Source organism: Leguminivora glycinivorella, chromosome 9, assembly GCF_023078275.1.
Source record: "Leguminivora glycinivorella isolate SPB_JAAS2020 chromosome 9, LegGlyc_1.1, whole genome shotgun sequence".
In the NCBI taxonomy this organism is placed as follows: Eukaryota; Metazoa; Arthropoda; class Insecta; order Lepidoptera; family Tortricidae; genus Leguminivora; species Leguminivora glycinivorella.
In genome coordinates this window covers 19,396,424-19,418,199 of record NC_062979.1, presented here as the reverse complement: position 1 = coordinate 19,418,199, position 21,776 = coordinate 19,396,424, and the positions used below count along the sequence as shown (strand labels likewise).

General features: G+C 37.1%; 1 protein-coding gene across 2 annotated transcripts; it reads right to left on the bottom strand.

Annotated features, from left to right (window-relative positions):
- Positions 1-6,133: 6,133 nt before the first annotated feature.
- LOC125229908 lies at positions 6,134-20,466 on the bottom strand. 2 transcript variants are annotated; one of them, XR_007177463.1, is made up of 4 exons: positions 19,691-20,466; positions 13,042-13,176; positions 12,793-12,883; positions 6,134-6,232 (listed from the first exon to the last, which is right to left on the bottom strand). XR_007177463.1 is itself a non-coding variant. In XM_048134849.1 (2 exons), the coding sequence occupies exons 1-2, from the start codon at positions 19,970-19,972 to the stop codon at positions 6,206-6,208; spliced, it is 309 nt and encodes a 102-aa protein (XP_047990806.1). In that variant the 5' UTR covers positions 19,973-20,466; the 3' UTR covers positions 6,141-6,205. The 2 variants fall into 2 exon arrangements, 1 of the variants encoding a protein (XP_047990806.1); XM_048134849.1 differs by lacking the exons at positions 12,793-12,883; positions 13,042-13,176 and having other exon boundaries at positions 6,141-6,232.
- Between the last annotated feature and the right edge of the window lie 1,310 nt (positions 20,467-21,776).

The window sequence follows — 21,776 nt, the reverse complement described above, 5'->3', positions numbered from 1 at the left end:
CCGATAGTACGTGCGACTTTCGTTCCGGAGGTCGCGGGTTCGAACCCCGGCTCGCACCAATGAATTTTTCAGAATTTATGTACGAAATGTCATTTGATATTTGCCAGTCGCTTTTCGGTGAAGGAAAACATCGTGAGGAAATCGGACCAATTCCAATAAGGTCTAGTTTACCCTTTGTTTTGGAAGGTCAGATGGCAGTCGCTTTTGTAAAAACTAGTGCCTACGCCAAATCTTGGGATTAGTTGTCAAAGCGGACCCCAGGCTCCCATAAGCCGTGGCAAAAATGCCGGGGATAACGCAAGGAGGATGATGAGTTACAAATCCGAAAAAAAAAATCTAAGAATATTGGTAAGAATAGAATTTTTATGCATGCACATATCAAGATATTTTTTGAAATTGACAACAACCCCTACCGCCATATATATCTCCGCTTTCCTTTCCAATAGGAAAAGACCATTCATTAGGACAATTTTTATTTCCACTTGAAAAAATTCGTACTATTATTACTTATTCACGTGCAAAACTAGAAAAAAAAACTGTTCATATCGTTAGTAACGCCACTTCAGTAAGAAATCTGGCACGTGCCATACTTAAAGCGTCTTACACACAATCGTTAAACTTAGGGCAAGGGATGCAACTTGGGGCTGTAAATGTAAAACCATTAAAAGAGATTTTTGTGTTGTAGATATTTTTAGAAGGATTTTCTTTTTTTTTTTCATTGGTTTATAAGGAACTCTAATATTTTAATGGCATTAATTAAATGAGTTTGATTTTTGGGCTGTCTTTTTTAGAGGTTTCTGGTGTCCAAAGTGTGTTATAGAAAACTTAAAGCTTACTAAATCTTACGCTAAGTATACTAATTATAAGAAATACTATGTTGTTTTTAATTTAAGAATGTTTTTTTTTTTAAGTCCTAACTTTTAGCTTTAACTAGCTTAGCAGTGAGTTTTATTTTCTGATTCATGAAAAAATCCGGATAACCTTCACAAAGCTATTACGTAAAATAAAAAATACTCTCATATCAAATTCATGGAACTTTGCAGGTATTAATAAAAATAAGGGCCGCCATTCACGATGCGATTTAGTAAACGATCCAACGTTATAATGTTGATCAAGTAAATGTTCCGAAATGCTCCATTGAACGGAGCCGGAAGGTGGTTATTTCGTTGCTCTGATGTATATCGGTAGAAAAAAATAGTCGTTCAATAAATGGAGGTCATTAGTGGCCTCGGCTTTTGTGTAGAACGCTATAAGGCGAGCTAATTTTCGGTTTTCTTGCTCATTTTGGCTTTTGATTTAGAAGAGATGGGGTCAGTGGCAACCACCACACATTATGAAATAAACGCCACAAATTATAGGAGGTATATACACGTCACCCAATCTCAAGTTGCTTCTAAACCACGCTTACGGATCAAGTCGTAAGTACATTCACACATTTTACAAAATACTTAAATTGAATTTTTTTTTCTCCTACAGAGCCGCCATTCATAGAGTCTGACTGGAAAGTGAAGAGTCGTGAAATGTATGGGGTCTAATACATTCCACGACTCACGACTCCTCACTTTCTGTACAGACACTAGTATACAAGGGGTTTGCATTGAAATTCAATGAGGAGGCACACTCGAAGCTTGTGACAGATGGCGCCACCTTATAAGTCCATTGCACAGACAAAGAATTTAATACGTGAGAGTGAGAAAAAGATATATTTTTCTCTCTCTCACACATATGAACGACAATGACATGCCCATTATTACACTTACGTACAGGCGCCGCCTAAAATGTCAGTGCCCGGCGGGATAACATGTCAGTGTGTCTCCTCATTCACATTGACAAAATAGCTTGAACATGTTAAATCCATTAAACTGCAATTGAAATTCCTATCTTTTTTGTGCCAATGTTTTCATTTCAATGACATACAAACACAACTATTAAATATGTGTTTGTATTGTTTATATTTATCAAGAATAAATGATTTGTATTATGATAATAATAATGATTTGTATAAGGCGGAAATTAGTTTTTTACCTCATGCACCCACACAAAAAGGGACTTTGTTTTTTTTCTACGAGGGAGCAAACTGACAATTTTCTGTTCGAGAACTTTGTTGTCAGTACAGAATATTAACGCAACGAGTTTGCATACCTTTAAATGTCTGTCACATAATTAATAATTTACATCTTGGGCGTTAACATTTCAATACCTACTATTATCGAAATCCCTCGCTACGCTTAAAATTCAATGTGATTGCCATGCCCACAATATTGCTGCCGATATACAAATACAGTTGTATTTTTATAGCACCCTAAAGAAAAGGATGCATATAGTTTTCTTTGTTCTTGTTTACTGACACACTTGTTTGACAAAGTATAGTACGCACTTACCTACAAAAATATTGACAAAAATGTGCAAACTCTTTGTTGCGTTAGTATTTTACACTGGCAAATTAATTCTACAACACAAAATATTGTACCTATGGTAACACCACATTTGGAGATACTTTTGCATTCGATCGTAAATATAATAGAATATGCCCAATAAAACAACTGAACAAGCTTCGTTAAACTTTATTTGATGTCTTAAATGTTTGTGTCACAGAACACATTTGTACATTTATTTAGTCGCATACATCTGTATACTCCACGACTATTGTTACTATTGCTATTTACAACAGGGGAAGACAATTATATAACTCCGTATAGACAGATAGGAAGAAAACGGCCAAACTCAGAACTATAAAGAAAAAGGTACGGTGGCTTAGATGGCTTTACACCTTTGGGGGGTGCTCGGCTAGATGGCGCCAATATTAGTATTTTACACTTTAACTCATACCATCATCGGCCTTCAAGTCTCTAACAGACTATCCAAGCAGTGTCAGGTAGGGCAACAACGTTTTTCGTGGCTGTGTAAGCCAATACGGGAGCGGCAAAAACGACCACAACTCTGGCAGGTGTAGTGTGCCCGTGGCGAAGAGGTATCGCGCTGATAACGCTTGGCTCGCTTACTTGCGAGTGACGCAAACCAAGCATTGTCGTGGATTGTACGTCCATCAAACACCAATTTGCGCCACCTGTCTCTATCTTCGGCAAGCTCTTCCCATTTGTAGACCGGGATGTTGAAGGCGTGCATGTCTCGCTTGGCGCAATCTTTATGTCGTAGCATTGGCCGGCCGACGCTTCTCTTGGCATCAGCTATGGCACCAAGCAAGACACGCCGCGGCAAACGAGAGGGTTGCATGCGATGCACATGCCCCAGCCAGCGTAAGCGTCTCTGCTTTAGCATCGCAAAGAGGCTGGGCAGCTGAGCAATCTCAAGCACCCTCTCGTTCGTTACTCTGTCCTTCCAGTGTATGCCCAAAATGTTCCGGATGCAGCGCATGTGGAAAGCGTTAAGACGACGTTCGTGCTTGGAATACGATGTCCAGGTCTCAGCCCCGTACAAGAGTATGCTCAGGATGCACGTCTGATAAACAACCATCTTGGTTTTCCTAGTAAGGTGTTTATTTTGCCATACTCTTGCACTCAGCTTCCCAAACATCGTCGCGGCTTTACCAATCCGAACATCGATTTCTGCATCCGGTGAGAGATTGTTAGTCACTGTCGACCCGAGATAGCAAAACTTGTCTACTGACTCAAGTGGGGCTCCATCCAACAGGATCGTGGGCCTTTCCGCACACCCTTGAGCCAGTACAACAGTTTTTCGGGGATTTATGGACATGGAGAACAGAGCACATGCACGAGAAAACTTGTCCATAATGGTCTGGCCCCGTAGCCGAATGGCATTTCTCCGACGCCAAACGAAAGCGATACGCCGCTGGCTCTGTCGCGCCAATACGCAAGCGCGATAGAGATAGATATCTACTAGCGCTTCGTTTCGTGAGCGTTTCGTGAGCGATTGTGCCATTCGGCTAGCCACCCTGGAGCTCAGGCTGCGATGTGGCGACGAAGGCTGCGTCATCGGCAAACAGCAAACTGTCAACGAACAGATCGTCTCGTTTTTGCTTAGACTTTAGTAGTGCCACATTGTAGAGTTTTCCGTCAGCCCTCGTATAAATATCGTTAACTCATATCAAGCTAAGAATATGGGTCAAATTTTCAAAACTGTGGTTCAAAAGTTTTAAGCCTGTGTCGAGAGATAGCAGTATAGGCACTGTGATTACACATTTTACTTTGACAGTAACTCTTCTTCAGCTAGTAGATATTCCGTGCCACGACCGCATTATTTACCGCATGTATGATTTGAAGAACCACTGCAATTATTACAAAGGGGGAACCTAAGGGCACAGTACAAGAAAGAGCTCTATCTACAGTATGGCCACACCCAGCAATAAACTCTGAACTAATGTAGATACTTACTACAATTTAAATACACGTGACTATCAAATTAAACAAATATCGTGACTATTATTTTGAAAAATCTTATCTCACACTGATACTTAATATTGAAACGCAGTGCCTCTACATGGACTTCATACATATTTACTATATTCTTCTTTTCATTGACAGAAAAACAAAGTGATGCTTGCTCTCCAGCAATGTATTTAAATACAAAATGCAAATACTTTGGTTTTTTACCTATTTCAAATAAAAATACAAAATAGTTTTAGAAAAAGGTATTTGAAATACAAAATGCAAAATAGGTATCTTCAAAATACCTTTATTCAAATAAAATACTTTTTTGACATAAGGTAAAGCTTTTATTCTAAAGATGTGTTTAAAACACAGAATCACCAGAGAGCCCAGAAACCTGGCTCTATAGAATTAGCACGTTAAAAAGTGAAGCCAAAAATTGGCTGTCTCCATGTCTTTTACCTAATATTATAAAAATCTAATGAAAGAGTTATTAGGGAAGGTTGCTATCATTGGACCACTTCGCTGCTCTATATATATAGTCGGTGGCAAAGTTCCTTTTACCTTCGTGCCTCGATACCCTCGCAACGCTCAAGATTCCACTTTTTGAACCACTCGCTACGCTCGCGGTTCAATATTGAAATCTTTCCCTTGCTCAGGTATCAATATTGGCACGTCCAGTTAAACAACTACTTTGCCCCCTTGTAAAACAAATAACTATTATTTTTTCAAACTCGGTAAACGTAACAGTCAAGACGCTAGCTTTTTTGAGAAATTAATCGTATTTAATCTAAAGAACCTTCCTTAAAGTTAACGGAATTCAAAAAAGTAAGTAAGTAAACACTTTATTGTACAAGAAAAGAATACAACACATATAATTTAAAATAGAAACAGGGTGTATAGTTTGCTAACTGGACACCACCCGACTAGTCGGGGCAGAGGTAGAAAAAAAACCGGCCAAGAGCGTGTCGGGCCACGCTCAGTGTAGGGTTCCGTAGTTTTCCGTATTTTTCTCAAAAACTACTGAACCTATCAAGTTCAAAACAATTTTCCTAGAAAGTCTTTATAAAGTTCTACTTTTGTGATTTTTTTCATATTTTTTGAACATATGGTTCAAAAGTTAGAGGGGGGGGACGCACTTTTTTTTTTTTTTTCCTTTAGGAGCGATTATTTCAGAAAATATTAATATTATCAAAAAACGATCTTAGTAAACCCTTATTCATTTTTAAATACCTATCCAACAATATATCACACGTTGGGGTTCGAATGAAAAAAAAAATCAGCCGCCACTTTACATGTATGGGGGGTACCCTAATAAAACATTTTTTCCCATTTTTTATTTTTGCACTTTGTCGGCGTGATTGATATACATATTGGTACCAAATTTCAGCTTTCTAGTGCTAACGGTTGCTGAGATTATCCGCGGACGGACGGACGGACGGACGGACGGACAGACAGACATGGCGAAACTATAAGGGTTCCTAGTTGACTACGGAACCCTAAAAACGAGGCGAGATGACCTCGACGTATTTTGCTGCGGCTAGCCGAAGCAGGCGGCAAAACGTGATGGGTGGCGGAAGAAAAGAGAGGCCTTTGCAGTGGGTCACAAATATAGGCTAGGAAAAAAAATTGTTTGCTCTTGCCTGGGGGTTTTTATCTAGCACGAAGTCGAAACTCCAAAACCATGCAGAGTGCGTTTTTTAAAAATGTAAAAAAAGTACCTACAATTTTTTTTTCATGAATATGTACACTACTGTACTGTAAACACCACAATCAGAAAAGGTATCCGGGGTGGCACATGAGGAGCCCACGACGGTCCTGGTCAGTTCCATGTCGCTAACAGGTCCGGGTTCTCCATTTTAGTAGTAGCAAGGTGCTCCGCATTCCTGTAATAATGGTGATATAGTCAATGAACATTAATTAACAGTTATTTGTTATGCTAGGGGGCAAAGTTGTATTTTAACGCCGAGTGTGGAATTGAAAAATGAGCAAGTGAAAGGATTCTATAGTTGAACCACGAGCGAAGTGAGTGGTTCGAGAATAGAACTCTAAACTTGCGTGTTTTAAAACACGAGAAGTAAAATACATTTGCACCCGAGTGTAACACAAAACTTTTCCCCTCACTATAGCGAGGAAACTACAACGCAAAAAATGCGTTTATCACTGCTTCCTACTGGAAGCAGTGATAAACGCATGGTGGTTCCACAGATGGTAAACCATCTTTATTACTAGATTCACCTACATTTATCAATTTTAAAGCAGTTAATTTGACTTTATTCAAGGTCAAATTACTTTACCCACTAGTGGATAAAATGCGTTTTTACCCGCTGGTATTAAAGGACAAAACACGTGTTTCCGAGCTAGTGAGGGGGAAAATGTTTTTTCATCGCACTCTATTGCTATTTTGCACTTAATACATGCCAAGTTGCGCTTTCGCTTTCTCCCAGACCGGACTGTAGCTCCGGTTAAAAAGCCGTAATATAAGTAGTTCTCGAGATATTAAGTTATGTGACAGACGGACGGACACACAAGACGGACGGAACGGCACCATAAAGGTTCCTTTTGTACCTTTTTGGTACGGAACCCTAAAAAACCGCCGCTTTTGGAGTTCTGGTGAAAGGTACTTACGAATGTTGAATAGGCTACTTGCCTCCTAGTCAAATCAGCTTCCCTTTAAGAACTGTCAAAACGAATTTTAACGTTTTGCTAATATGAAATCGAATTGAGTGACGTCACGTTCAACTCATTTACTTTATATATTTCTACCTGACGAATTAAATAGAATTTGTATTTAAAAATAACTTCTATCCATGTTTTCCTTATATTTATCTGATGCTTTATTTCGTGCATGGTATTAAATAATTTAAACCGTTAAGGTTTAAGGAGTTCCCTCAATTCGTCATGAATCCAATATCCGACTACCTATAAGAAATCGAGTTTGACAAAATTTGAGTTAAAAACTCAATATGCTTAGCAAACAAAGATCCTTTTGTGTCGTCTTTGAGAAGTTTCGTTCTGATCATCATAAGCAGTTCCACTGCACCAACCCCAAACTCAAGTAATTTTGGAGAAAATAGGCTGTGACAGACGGACAGACAGGCGCACGAGTGATCCTATGAGGGTTCCGTTTTTCCTTTTTGAGGTACGGAATCCTAAAACCAAAGTCATAATAAGTGTCTCGTTCAAATTTGAGTAGTTCCGTTCTGATCATCATCAGCAGTTCCACTGCACTAAATGTCACTGTTCGGTACGGTCGACTACAAAGAGATGTATCCATTTCTCACCTTATTACGATGCAAGAAGCTGAAAAAGTGTATACATCTCTTTGTAGTCGACCGTACGTAAACGCATGCTGTTCTTATAATAACACAAAAACCAATATATGTATACCTGAATAAATTAAAGTTATGGTCTTTGGGAGCCTGGGGTCTGCTTTGACAATCAATCCCAAGATTTGGCGTAGGCACTAGTTTAACGAAAGCGACTTCCATCTGACCTTCCAACCCGATGGGTAATTAGGGCTTTATTAGGATTACCCGGTTTCCTCACGATGCTGTCCTTCAGCGAAAAGCTACTGGCAAATATCAAATGACATTTCGCACATAAATTCCAAAAACCTCATTAGTGCGATCCGGGGTTCGAACCCGCGAGCTCTAACGCGACCACTGTTCTGAACGTAAAAGCATACTGTTCTTATAATAATACTAAATTAAGTCACTATAAGTGTGTCGTCCAGATTTGAGGAGTTCCTTTATGACCATCATCAGCAGTTCCACTGCACCAAATGTCACTGTTATGAATGTACTTAAATTAAAGCTATTCTCATATAAATACCAAATTCATTGTAAGTGTGCCGTGCAGATTTGAGGAGTTCCATTCTGATCCATTTCCATCATCATCAGTTCCATTGCACTGAGTTCCACTGTTCTGAACATAAATGCATGCTGTTCTTATAAAAATACCAAAGTCACTATGAGTGTGCCTTTCAGACTTGAGGAGTTCCGTTCTGACCATCATCAGCAGTTCCACTGCACCAAATGTCACTGTTCCGTACGTATATGCATGCTGTTCTTATAAAAACACAAAAATCACCACATGTATGCCTTCAAGATTCGAGGAGTTGCCTTGATTTCTCCAGGATCCCATCATCAGAACTGGGTTTTGATAAAAATAGGACTAATCTCAAATCTGTATACATATATACATTCAATCAAAAAAAAAATGAAATCGGTCCTGTAACAACGGAGAAATCGACAACATAAAGAAACCGGTCAAGTGCGAGTCGGACTGGCCCACTGAGTAGTATCCGTACAAACTTACAAAAGTTAAAATAATCTCATGTATCTCATATATGTACCTATAACTTTAAAGATTTGACTATAATTACCTATAGGTATCGGTGAATTCGCTAACTATAACCCCAATTGCTAATTCGAGTCCAAAAAAACTACGACAGATACGTCAATGTCACAGCTGTCAATTTCACTTATGTCACTGTCAAAATACTTTTCAGGTTTCGCCAACCTTCTACATTCTTTATTTGGCACGTAAGAAATCCAAGAATACTTGATGATAAAATTGTGAAGAAAATTCGTTTTAGTTTTTTTGTTTTAATTCTCATACGTCAAATTAGTTCCACCGGTCGCCACTAATGATAAATGTTGGTAATTCGCATTATATTACGTGTATATGTGACAATCAACATCAACTTCATTCACGTTGCTAATAATAATAAAACTTAAACCAGATAAATGTATGCACTAAAGATGCCCTGTCTCAGTCAGGTGCAATGTTCGCCAATGTTTATTAAATTAGTCATTGGAGTCTAACAACCCATTACCAATATTAGAATGTTATTGCTGAAGGGTAGCACCTGAACTGGCTCTCAGAATGGCGCGTGGCGAAGTCAGGGGCTCACGAAAGGTATTTCCTTAGCGTATTGAACGAGTGCCCAATGTATCTCTGAGACTCCTCAGGAGATTTGGAACCATAAATTGAAGAACATTACTCAAACTTACTTACATACTCTCTTTAAGGTAAAACAATAGATCATTACATGTGCCATTTTTTATCTAAAAGGTTCATAAGTGTCGGTTGTCAATAAAGCGCTACTTGCACATTAACGTCTGTCTATCATATATCAGAGATATTGTAGTCTGTATATCTGTGTATCATACATAATAATAAATTCAAATACAGTTTGACAGACCATGGTGTCATGGCCGCTTCCAAAACAATGGCGGCCGTGGCAACCATAAAGCCCACTATACACTATTTCGCTGATTAACTAATTGTAAAATATATGTATAAAAAATTGGTCACAATATCTATATCACCAATAGTTTGTTCTATACCGCAAAATATAGCACCAAATGTTATTGATACCTGAAGTGATACAAGCGCAATACCAACTTTACAACTAAAAATCACGGAAAAAAAGAAAAAATCGAGCGTCCTAGTATTTATGTAAATAATAAAAGACTATTAAATATATAAATCAAAGGATTGAAATAAATAATAAATAATTTATCTTGGCGTGTGTTTTTATAAAAAGGATTATACTATTTTACAAACATTTTACTGCAGTGGCAACATCGTAGTAGTTTTTTTGGACTCGAATTAGCAATTGGGGTATAATTTGCGCGACCTGTTTAGTATGTTAGTTTTTCAGGGATAATTATTTCTTAATGTTAACTCATTTGCATAGTTTAATCTTAATTTAGAAGAGATTTTTTTTACATATAATCTCGTATTCTAAGAACAAATTAAATTATTTTCATAGAAAATATTTTAACTTGTATTTTTTAAGTAGTAACACTACTATTATGTTATAAACATTAAATAAATGTCATATACAAAGAAAAAGTGACCAAGGCCTCCAGTGTTCCGAGCTGGAATCGAACCAGCGTACTCCGCTTACCGGGCGAATGCCTGAACCACTCGGCCATCGGTGCACGAAGCATCGGTGGTCGAAATTTCCAAGTATATGACATTCCCGAAGGCTCGTGGCGCCCTCTGCCATCCCTGAGGTAGAACAGTATGGTTCGACCTCCTAGCTGAATCAACTCAGGTGATTACAAGCTAGCGAAGAGAGATGGCGCTGCCATTCATACTCTAAGAACAAATTAAATTATGTTTATAACATAATAGTAGTGTTACTACCATTGAGGTATATGTACTACGTACTAGAGGCGACGTTGCCAAGCGAAAACTCTGCACATGCTGACAAATGCGCGGGGTGCGGGGAGCGGTTATTTACGCGTAGAGTAGGTCTACCACCAGATGTGACATATTATTATATTCTGCCTAACGGGAATTTTACATTATAGTTAAATAAAATACGGATATTCTAGTCAAACTTATTTATTTATTTACAACTTAAACAATACAAATTAATACAAAATAATTTTGCTGTATTTATCTTCTTCTTTAAAATATTAATACAAAATAATTGTGCTGTATTTATCTTCTTCTTCTAATATACATAATGAACACATAATTATAGTGGTCAGTTGGTAACCAACTTAACCAAGTTTCCTCAGCACGATTTTTTTTGGACAAAGCGTATCAATTGTTCCCTTTTTTCATGACCAGGCCGAAGAAAACTGCAAAAAGTGAGCGTGCTAAAATACAATTTTACTCAAAAACTATTAACTATATATATTAAACAAATAAACTTTTTTTATATTTTAGTAACATAATTAATGAAATAGTAAGTAGTTACTTAATAATTTTCCAAATAGAAATATTTATATTTCGCAACTCTATTAGAGGTGAAACACACTAGTAGGAACAGTGTAAATGGCACATCTGCGCGGTTAACTTTTTATAGTCTATGATTGCGTCACCAAAATGGCGGCAGTGTCGCTCCCGCTCGCGAGTTTGTAGAATATTCAATCTTAAAATATTATAGACGAGTTTTTTGTTTAATTTACCGATGAAATGTCACACCTTGGCTTTTATTTGATTTCCTCGAGTTATTAGTACAATTTTTAAGCACACAAGAAGGCATTATTCACGTGGAAAGTATGTGCATCACAGCACGTCACTGCACCGCAAGGACCTGGTAAGGACTGACAACGTTGCGGTCCATTGGACCGCAGTGGGGTGTGTAAAAATTCTCTTAGCAACGTCGCCTCTAGTACGTAGTACATATACCTCAATGGTTACTACTTAAAAAATACAAGTTAAAATATTTTCTATGAAAATAATTTAATTTGTTCTTAGAGTATGAATGGCAGCGCCATCTCTCTTCGCTAGCTTGTAATCACCTGAGTTGATTCAGCTAGGAGGTCGAACCATACTGTTCTACCTCAGGGATGGCAGAGGGCGCCACGAGCCTTCGGGAATGTCATATACTTGGAAATTTCGACCCTTGCCTTCGTGCACCGATGGCCGAGTGGTTCAGGCATTCGCCCGGTAAGCGGAGTACGCTGGTTCGATTCCAGCTCGGAACACTGGAGGCCTTGGTCACTTTTTCTTTGTATATGACATTTATTTAATCTCGTATTCATTTGTAGTTCGATCTGTTCGATAAAATCCGCAAGGGTGGTTAAATTGAATTTTAAATCTGATTAGTTTTTAAAACCGAAATAAATTACACATATGAAAGAAAAAGTGACCAAGGCCTCCAGTGCCTGAGGCTGGAATCGAACCAACGTACCCTGCAATCGCGGCAGATGCCTATTTCCGCTCGGCCACCCAGGTCACAGATGCTGAGGTCGAAATTATCTCTCATATGAGTAATCTATACAAGGACTCGCAGCGCCCTCTGACCATCCCTAGAACCTTCCTTCCTTGTCAGATTTGAGGCGGCGGTTAAAAATAGTTTTGATATGTACAATTTGAGCTTTTTCATACGATACCCCACTTGACGTAGTAGCTTGACATGATTTACAGTTTGCCATTAGAAGTTAAAAATGTTCATACCTGTTCCAAATTTCAAATCGATAGCAAAATTACCTAGTTCTCGAGATATTTAGAAATATGACAGACAGACAGACATACGGACAGAGTGGGACCATAAAGGTTCCTTTTGTACCTTTTTGGTACGGAACCCTAAAACCAAAAAAAATACAGACGAATTGAGAACCCCTTCCTTGAGATTTGGAGCGGCGGTAAAGTTAAAGAAAAACATGAACCCTAATAATTATATAACCTCCTTTATTTTCGATAAAAAAAGTCTGTTAAAAAAGGGACATAACTCTTTTCAACTAATCAGTTCAGTATTTTTTTATGAATTCAAGCTTTTATTTTTATAAATTTAACCCTTAAATGCATGACCTTGACAAAGATTAATTCAAATTTGTATTTTGACATGCTGTCATTACAGTCAAAAATAGATGATGCATATATACATCGCTGTGCATTAAAGGGTTAAGTCGTTTTTCCTCTATTTTTGGCATTGTAGATACACAGATATTTTCAATTTTGTTAAACTTATTACCTGGCTCTCAGATTCTCCGCTCATTGTAGCTGCTTCTGTGAACGTCGGCGATTCTTGACGTTTGGGTTCCGACGCGCCTTCATCATTAAATCTGCAATAATAATGATCACGAATAAATCAGAAGTTTCCAACCATTGGCGTGTGCAAAGGGCTTGGCACTTGGCAGTAATAGTTATTTGTTATACAAGGGGGCAAAGTTGTATTTGAACGTCGAATGTGGAATTGAAAAACTAGCAATTGAAAGGATACCTGCGTTTCACGATAAAATATCAAGAGCCAACACCATGACAGCTCCTCGAAACAATCACTAGTCCTTGTTCCAGGAAGCCCAGGAGATCCGAAAATTGGTCCTGGACAAATCGGCCTTGGTCCGATGAAGAATCACTGTAACATAAAAAATAAATTTACAAGTTAATTAGTGTTAATTTACAAGAGAAAATGCTTGAGTTGCTAAAAAATCCCTCAACTCTTCATGGATTCCAACATCAGAACAGCGCAGGTTTCGACATGTCACAAAAGAACGCCACCTCAATAAGTCAATACGTAGGCAACAGAACCCTAGGCGTTACGGGGCCCGAATAGAAGGGGCAAACTAAGAAAGAGGTAGCGCAATATCATTTTTAGGGTTCCGTACCAAAAAGGTACAACAGGAACCCTTATGGTGCGACTCTGTCCGTCTGTCACATTCCTAAATATCTCGAGAACTACTAATGCTATCAACTTGAAATTTGGAATAGTTGTGAACATTGTGAACCTCTACAAATAGAACATATAATTTTTTTTAATTTATTAATTTTAATTGTAGAACATGGCCAAAATGAAAGGGGGCAAACTGTAAATTTCAAGTTACTAGGTCAAGTGGGGTATCGTTAGAAAGAGCTCAAATTGAACGTACATAAACTATTTTTTTAAATTTTTGTTGTGGAAAAAAAAAGAATTTTGAAGGTAAATGTAAAAAAAAATACCGTTCCCCCCCCCCCTTATCTCCGAAGTTTACCAACGAAAAATTATGAAAATTTTAGGAAACATTTGTTTTATGCTAAATATTACAGGAAAAATATAATCGTGTTTGTATCTTGAAAACCTTTTTTTTAATTCACAAAAAACTTTTCAGATTTTTACTTTTAAGTTACCCACCTTTGCGGATGTATATAGTACTTCAAATTAATACGAGATGTTACGTAAATCAAATTCTTTCCAATAAAGTAAAAATTGTTTAAATCGGTTAACATTATAAAGAATAATCCCTGAAAAACCAACATACTAATATGGTCGCGCAAATTAGTTAGCGAATTCACCGAGAGATGGCGCTATACACAATAATGCTCATTAGTACCTATACTTTTGTCTTCTAGTCAAGTCGTTAGAGGTATGTGAAAACGTGAGATTATTTTAACTGGGGAGTTTGAAAGTTTGTACGGAACCCTCGGTGGGCGATCCGACTCGCACTTGACCGGTTTTTTTTAATTTGTTTTAGAATAACGTCACTTTTATTCGAAAACTTTTTTACAAACCTATTTAAGTGTAGAGAAAAAAGTTTTGTACCGAACCGAACTTATCCAACGACTATAAGGTAACGGGCCCAATCATGGACAGTTTAAGATGAAATTTTGCCTATTTTCGATATTTCACTGAAACATGTAAAAATTCTACCGCTAAACGTGTTAAAACTTGAATGTCTTATCTTTCTTTTACATTTCCAGCGCATTGCAGAATAGATACTCCTATTGGTTTCTTCATAATTAACAAATTAAAGCAAGGTGCTTTTTCTCCAATCATGGACGGCAGTTCTCCAGTAATGGATCCCCCATTATGAACGGTGAAATAAGTTTAAAAATTTACATTTAAAGCAAACTAATACTCAATGAGACAATTTTATATACCCCAAATAAAATTAGTTTGGGTTATTTTAACATAGGATTGTTTCTTGTAAATTTTGGTTTTTGTAAATTGTTCCTTGTCCACGGAACGGAGGTACGCAGTTTTCCGGGTCCAGTTATGGACACTCGCAAAATAACACAATTTCTTTATATCTTTGGAGTAACAAACTAGTATGTTTTATACCTTATCTCATGGTTAATACAGTAAGTAAAACTCATTCAAGTTTACACCGAGTATTATTTTTTCTATTAATTTATACACGAACTCTACTCTCTTAGCAACCTTATTTAATGAGAATTTTTACTAATATTTTTTTTCAGTAAACTGATGACTTTTATCTAGCCGCCAAATCCTTCAGAAATAACCGAATTAAATGAAACTTCAAAATTAAGCAGCTCTATTACTCTTGTTTATGGTACAATGCCGTCAATTTTTAGGAACTAATTTCAAATTATTATTTTTAAGGATTTGTCCATAATGGTATCACCGTCCATTATGGGGTATTTTACATTATACCAAGAACCATTTAATACAGGACCAGCAGAGTCCATACTAAATACCGTACCCCAGCTGGCAGCCGTCAATCTATGTCGCTAGATGTCACTAAGAGTGTCATTTGAATAAAAATGTCGTTATTTAACACGTTCACTGCGGAGCCGGATTTTGTGAACTCGCTCTCAGTGCGTTACAACCCATGAGAGTCCTGTATTGAGCTTTCTCTCTGTGCGGTACAAGTCAATTACAGCTTGTAAGGAGGGTTTCATATTTTACCTAAAATACCTTTACCAGATACACATTTATTAAATTTTATTGAAACAATATTTAGTCTAATAACTAATCTACACAATACTGTCTTCGCCGAAGTTGATGACTGTTCGTTTAGATTTTATAGACGAATTAATTAACAGGTCAAAATTGACTTGTGCCGCACAGCCAGAACGGGCACAGGTAAAAATGTCGATGATTTAGTAGTGATGAGGAAAATAAACGAACTAATATATCGATCCAATTCTTACTTTCTTTACCTTTAATGTAACCAGATTTTTATATACAACCAAAACTTTTAACTTTGCTCTTAACATTATTTAAAAAACGATTTTTAGAAATTTTAGTAAATATTTTGCATCAAGCAATTTGAACTTTTTACAATATATTTTTACGTAATAATATTTAGCAAAATTGTAAGCGTTTTGCGTATAAAAGCGTTATATTGTATTTAACGAATTTCATTTAAAACAATCGAAACACATTTTTTCACCACAAAATAACGTGTGGATTGATAATATGGTAACAACACTAATGCATTTTGCACTTTGCTCCAGTGCTATACAAGGTCGTGCGTAACAGGTCATTAAAGGCCCTGTTCCGCACTGAATAACAAAAGTCTAAGACTGGTGCGAACAGGACATATGTGACCTGTTTATTAATTTATATGCTGTCAAATAGAGTGTAAAATGATAAATATAAACGTATACTTGACTATATAAAAATAATAAAATATAACAATGATATGGGCTTCGCACCAGGGTAAAGTTGCGCATTTCTGTCGCCGCACCAGGGGAAGTCCAGAACAGGGTCAGAATGACCTGTTTCGCAGTGAACGTGTTAAAAAAAACCGGCCAAGAGCGTGTCGGGCCACGCTCAGTGTAGGGTTCCGTAGTTTTCTGTATTTTTCTCAAAAACTACTGAACCTATCAAGTTCAAAACAATTTTCCTAGAAAGTATTTATAAAGTTCTACTTTTGTCATTTTTTTCATATTTTTTAAACATATGGTTCAAAAGTTAGAGGGGGGGGGACGCACATTTTTTCCTTTAGGAGCGATTATTTACGAAAATATTAATATTATCAAAAAGCGATCTTAGTAAACCCTTATTCATTTTTTAATACCTATCCAACAATATATCACACGTTGGGGTTGGAATGAAAAAAAATATCAGCCCCCACTTTACATGTAGGGGGGTACCCTAATAAAACATTTTTTTCCATTTTTTATTTTTGCACTTTGTTGGCGTGATTGATATACATATTGGTACCAAATTTCAGCTTTCTAGTGCTAACGGTTACTGAGATTATCCGCGGACGGACGGACGGACGGACGGACGGACGGACGGACGGACGGACGGACGGACGGACGGACAGACAGACATGGCGAAACTATAAGGGTTCCTAGTTGACTACGGAACCCTAAAAATACGCACGCGGTAGTTCAACGGCATTACAAATGATACAGTAAAAAGTATATAGATGACGCTAGGGGCCCGTGTCATGTTTCAGTCCCTGTTTACAACGCAAGCCATCGGCATCGTTCTTATTTTGAATTATGACAGTCATCCAAAAGAGTACCATACTGTCAAATTTTCTATCGCTTTCATTTTGAGCGTGACGTCAATGATTAGTAATATTACTTTCAATATATTTCAAATTTATATTTTAAATGAGGCCATTTCGAATAGTGTTTATGATTATGATAGATATCATGTTGACAATCAATCTCCGTCTCGCTCGCACCAATCCTATATTTGTACGAGTGTGACCGAAACGAGTTGAGTATTATTTAAAGATTTTTGAATGTGCAAAATCCATGAAGAATAGAAATAAAGGAGCAACCTCTTTAAGTATCAGAAGTGCACATATAAAAGAAAAGATAGGTGGCGCTGCAATCGCAGGTGCATAAGGGTTTGACAATCTCTTTGCCTTCTCGGTAGTGAGTGACCCCGCCTACGGAGCAAGGGGTCCCGGGTTCAAATCCTGGTGAGACCTTTATTATTTTTTTCTACTAATATTTTTCTTGAATTATTTTATTTTTTTAATGTCCAAAAATATTTTTTTGTTTTGTTACAACTTTTTTAAATTTCATTTGCAAGACTTACAACATTACTGAAGAATCCTAAGATGGGGCAAACAATGTAAAAGGGCTTAAGTTAACATTTTTATGAATAAAACAATAAATAAACACAAATAAAATACACAAAAAGAAAATAAATGTATAAAAAAAAAAAAAAACAGAAAGATCGCTGTCAGAATTGAACCCGAGAACATCTGCGTACGAAGCCAGCGCACTACCACGGGACTACGTCTTGACTTGCTCAGTCTGACGAAATTAGCCTAGAGAAAAGAACGTCTAATGTCATCTCACATCGCTGATCATTGAGCGAGACATGCGCTCCAAGCGGAGATATTTGTAACTGCAATTATAAAGGCTCAGCCGGTCATTTTTGCGACTGTTCTACTTCGACAGACTTTCCTCCTTATCTCTAGTCTCCCTGGCAAAATCTTATTGGTAGTTGTCACAAAAACCTACTTTTTCCATAAAGCCTGGCTTCCACATATGCGGAATCGAGCGGCGTCGAGTCGAGTTTTCATCTTATACATTTGAATGCTATTCGACGCATCATGAGAAATGCAAAATATGAAAGTATAGCTATTAGTAAACTACGTAATAATTTATGGCAGAAGGTCCTTTAAGTATTAGGGACTGAATAAATTAACCGACTTGGTATTACAGGGATCTCTACTCTTTTTTACGCCAGAAGAACTGTGTTGAAGGACCAGCGATTACGTAGTTCCTGACGAACGATTGTAATATAAAATAAAATAAAACGGAAAAATAAAATTATGGTAATTGATGCGTGCCCAACTTACTGCTGTTGTTTGCTCGACAGTTCAGCGGGCGGCCACCCTTTCGAATATTTACTTGGTTCACTCTTTCTTGTGTACACTCGCGAATCGTTATTTATTTAATTAATAATTATAACTTTATTCGTCGTTGCGGATATTTTTTCACATTGACATCGAATGTCTTTTAGTTTAGCAGATTGACGTATTTTCTTATATTTTTTAAGAAGGTCGGCAAAAAGGCGGGTGACACGACAAATAAAAATGAGGTTGAACCTATCATAAGGAAGAGCGAACGGGATGGACGATATGAATGATAATGAATGAAAAGGGCGCGAACAAACTGAGTTGCGAAGACTTGGTGTTTTTACAAGTTTTGTTTTTGATGGGATACAGTATCTATTGTCTTAGTCCGTTTTTATCCGATCCGATATCGGATGTCGGAAGGATTTAAATGGAAAAACCGGCCAAGAGCGTGTCGGGCCACGCTCAGTGTAGGGTTCCGTAGTTTTCCGTATTTTTCTCAAAAACTACTGAACCTATCAAGTTCAAAATAATTTTCCTAGAAAGTCCTTATAAAGTTCTACTTTTGTGATTTTTTTTCATATTTTTTAAACTTATGGTTCAAAAGTTAGAGGGGTCGCACATTTTTTTCCTTTAGGAGCGATTATTTCCGAAAATATTAACATTATCAAAAAATGGTCTTAGTAAACCCTTATTCATTTTTAAATACCTGCCCAACAATATATCACACGTTAGGGTTGGAATGAAAAAAAATATCAAACCCCACTTTACATGTAGGGGGGGCAAACTAATAAAATATTTTTTTCCAATTTTTATTTTTGCACTTTGCTGGCGTGATTGATATACATATTGGTACCAAATTTCAGCTTTCTAGTGCTAACGGTTACTAAGATTATCCGCGGACGGACGGACGGACGGACAGAAAGACATGGCGAAACTATAAGGGTTCCTAGTTGACTACGGAACCCTAAAAACAAGTAAAAATATAGGTGAAATTATGTTTTTTTCAACTCCCGGGTTGCAAAACAATGCCATCTAGTTTTGAACCAAAAATTGAGCTTTTTTTTAGGGGTACGCTTTTTTGTATGGGCTATGTCAGTCCAGTATTAAATGGTTCTTGATTATACTAATATAATATAGCAATACTCATGACGAATTTGTGTCAAATGTCAGATTCCAAATTGAACATTAATTTTGAAATCAGCAGCCCCGAAACCTAATTTACGACACTCCCATGACGACACAAAAGTTAGGAAAAAATGGGTTCTGTAATGAAATTAATGATAATTATACTAATGGTTAAGATGTGAACTTAAAATATAGCTTTTTTGGCTCACCTTAACTATAAACTGAAATAGACCTACCATAACTACTTACATAATTTGCTAACTGCCGGACAAGCGCTTGACGAGCAGCGCGACCCAGCTGCAGCTCTTTGTTTAGCCAACACCTGTCAGGAGCCATTGCCAAATAAATATCAGCATTCTGCTGACGGGCGTCAAACTCCGCCGCTAATCTCTGCTCCTGCTGCTGCTCCTGTTCTTCGTGTCGGTTCAGCGGAGGCAGTTCACAATTCGCTTTGTTAGCTATATTGTCAAGCACACAACACGTTTTAACGATCTTAGCTGCCGCTGCTGGCTTGTAGTGCAGTTTCTCCATTGATGACAAACACTACCAACTGATTTTTAGTCGCCCAAAACACCGCTCTATACAGTTGCGGGCTCGAACTTGTAAAGCGGTATAACGAGCTTCTGGAGATCCTACAGGTGCATCCAAAAGTCAGTGCATCCATCAGTAGTGTTTGCCTCTGTGGGTAAGCTGAATCACCTGAAAGAATATAAAAATGTATGGCTGTGATATATTGAAATATACAATTATGCTACGAGTGTTTTGTCTAACAGTTCTTACTTAGAGTGATATTTAAATTGACTAAACAATAAATCACACGTGCACGGAAGAAGATATTACACAGAAGATACTATATTTCTTTTAGACATTTGTCAAATTTATGTCACGTTAGCTTTTTTTTAAATATAAAATTATCATATCTACGTTTTCATGATGGGTCTACACCGACGCAAATGCACGTCATTCTTGTTTATTTTAATAATGCCAACGCCATCTTGCGACGAGTAGAGGAACCAAGTTGTGCCGAAAAAACTTGCAATTTACTCTTTGGTACGACAAAATCCCCGTCTAAGTGTCATAAACCAAACATGGCGGCCATACCCATCGACAAAAAAGTCTATATACTGTGCCATTCAGGAGAACGCATGCCTTGGTTCGTATTGTCAGGCCATGAGAGATTAAATTCGTGTAAAATTACGCAATTCATATCTTTGTAATGATATGATGATTCGAATTGCAATCTCATTCTGTCACTTTGACACAAGAGTAAAATCAAAGTAGAATCAATACTAGAGTCGTGACACGTTAGCAAAATGCAGACCAAAAGTGTGTACCAAAAGTATTGCCAGTATTACAAGTTTGACCCAAAAAAGGGAATTTAATCGTTTGCCGTGCTTATAGATACTTGGGACGGCGTAAAAAAGACGTTAAATTAAAATTTAACTTAGGGTAAACTTAAGGATTTAAAACACATTGACATGCGATAAAAAATAAAATATGTTAGCCGTTAGGTACCAACTTTGTATAATTTCTAATTGGTACTGTTATTTTAAACAAGACAAGTGTGTCAACTATCAGAAAAATCCAAATATACATACAAAAAAAAATCCAAGATAAATACAGAATGATTTGCGTCTTGTCAATAGGAATGAAAAATTAGCATTTTTTTTTTCTAGCAATAATTAGTTCTTACTTGCCTTTTTGTAGAATAGGTAGTAACGAACGGTAACTGTTGTTTAAAGTCGGTTAAATAAAGGCCAATACTAGCAACTAGCTAATTCACTTTAAATTCTAAAACAGCTACCATATTATTATGATATCTCATATCTTGTTAAATAAATACGGAATTATGCTAATAATGTATTTTTAAACACACAACAAACTATTGTTTTAAGGATACAAAAGAAGTGAATCATCTTGAGTGATATTTAATAGGACCGTTTAAATTGGCATCGTACACCTTAGCCCCAAATTTGATCTAATAAAAAATTAAAAGCATTTCGAAAACATCATAATGGATAATGGTAACAACAGCATAATTGCTTAATGGCATCCAAATTGTGATTCCATTATATATTATACATTCATGAGTTGCCGATCTTCACATGCGATCTCGCCTCGACCCGAAATTATCTATCCCATTATGTCATCAAGCGTTTTATGAATCTAAATTCTTTATTATATGCTTTAAGTGCCTTTTTATAATAAGCGTGATGGTCGCTTACCTTAGCCTGTACCATGTGTTTTTGACGTATAAGAATACTTAAAAGTAAAAGGGCTGATACGATCTTCATACCTTCAAGAAAAGAGCATACACCCTTGTCTGGCAACCCAC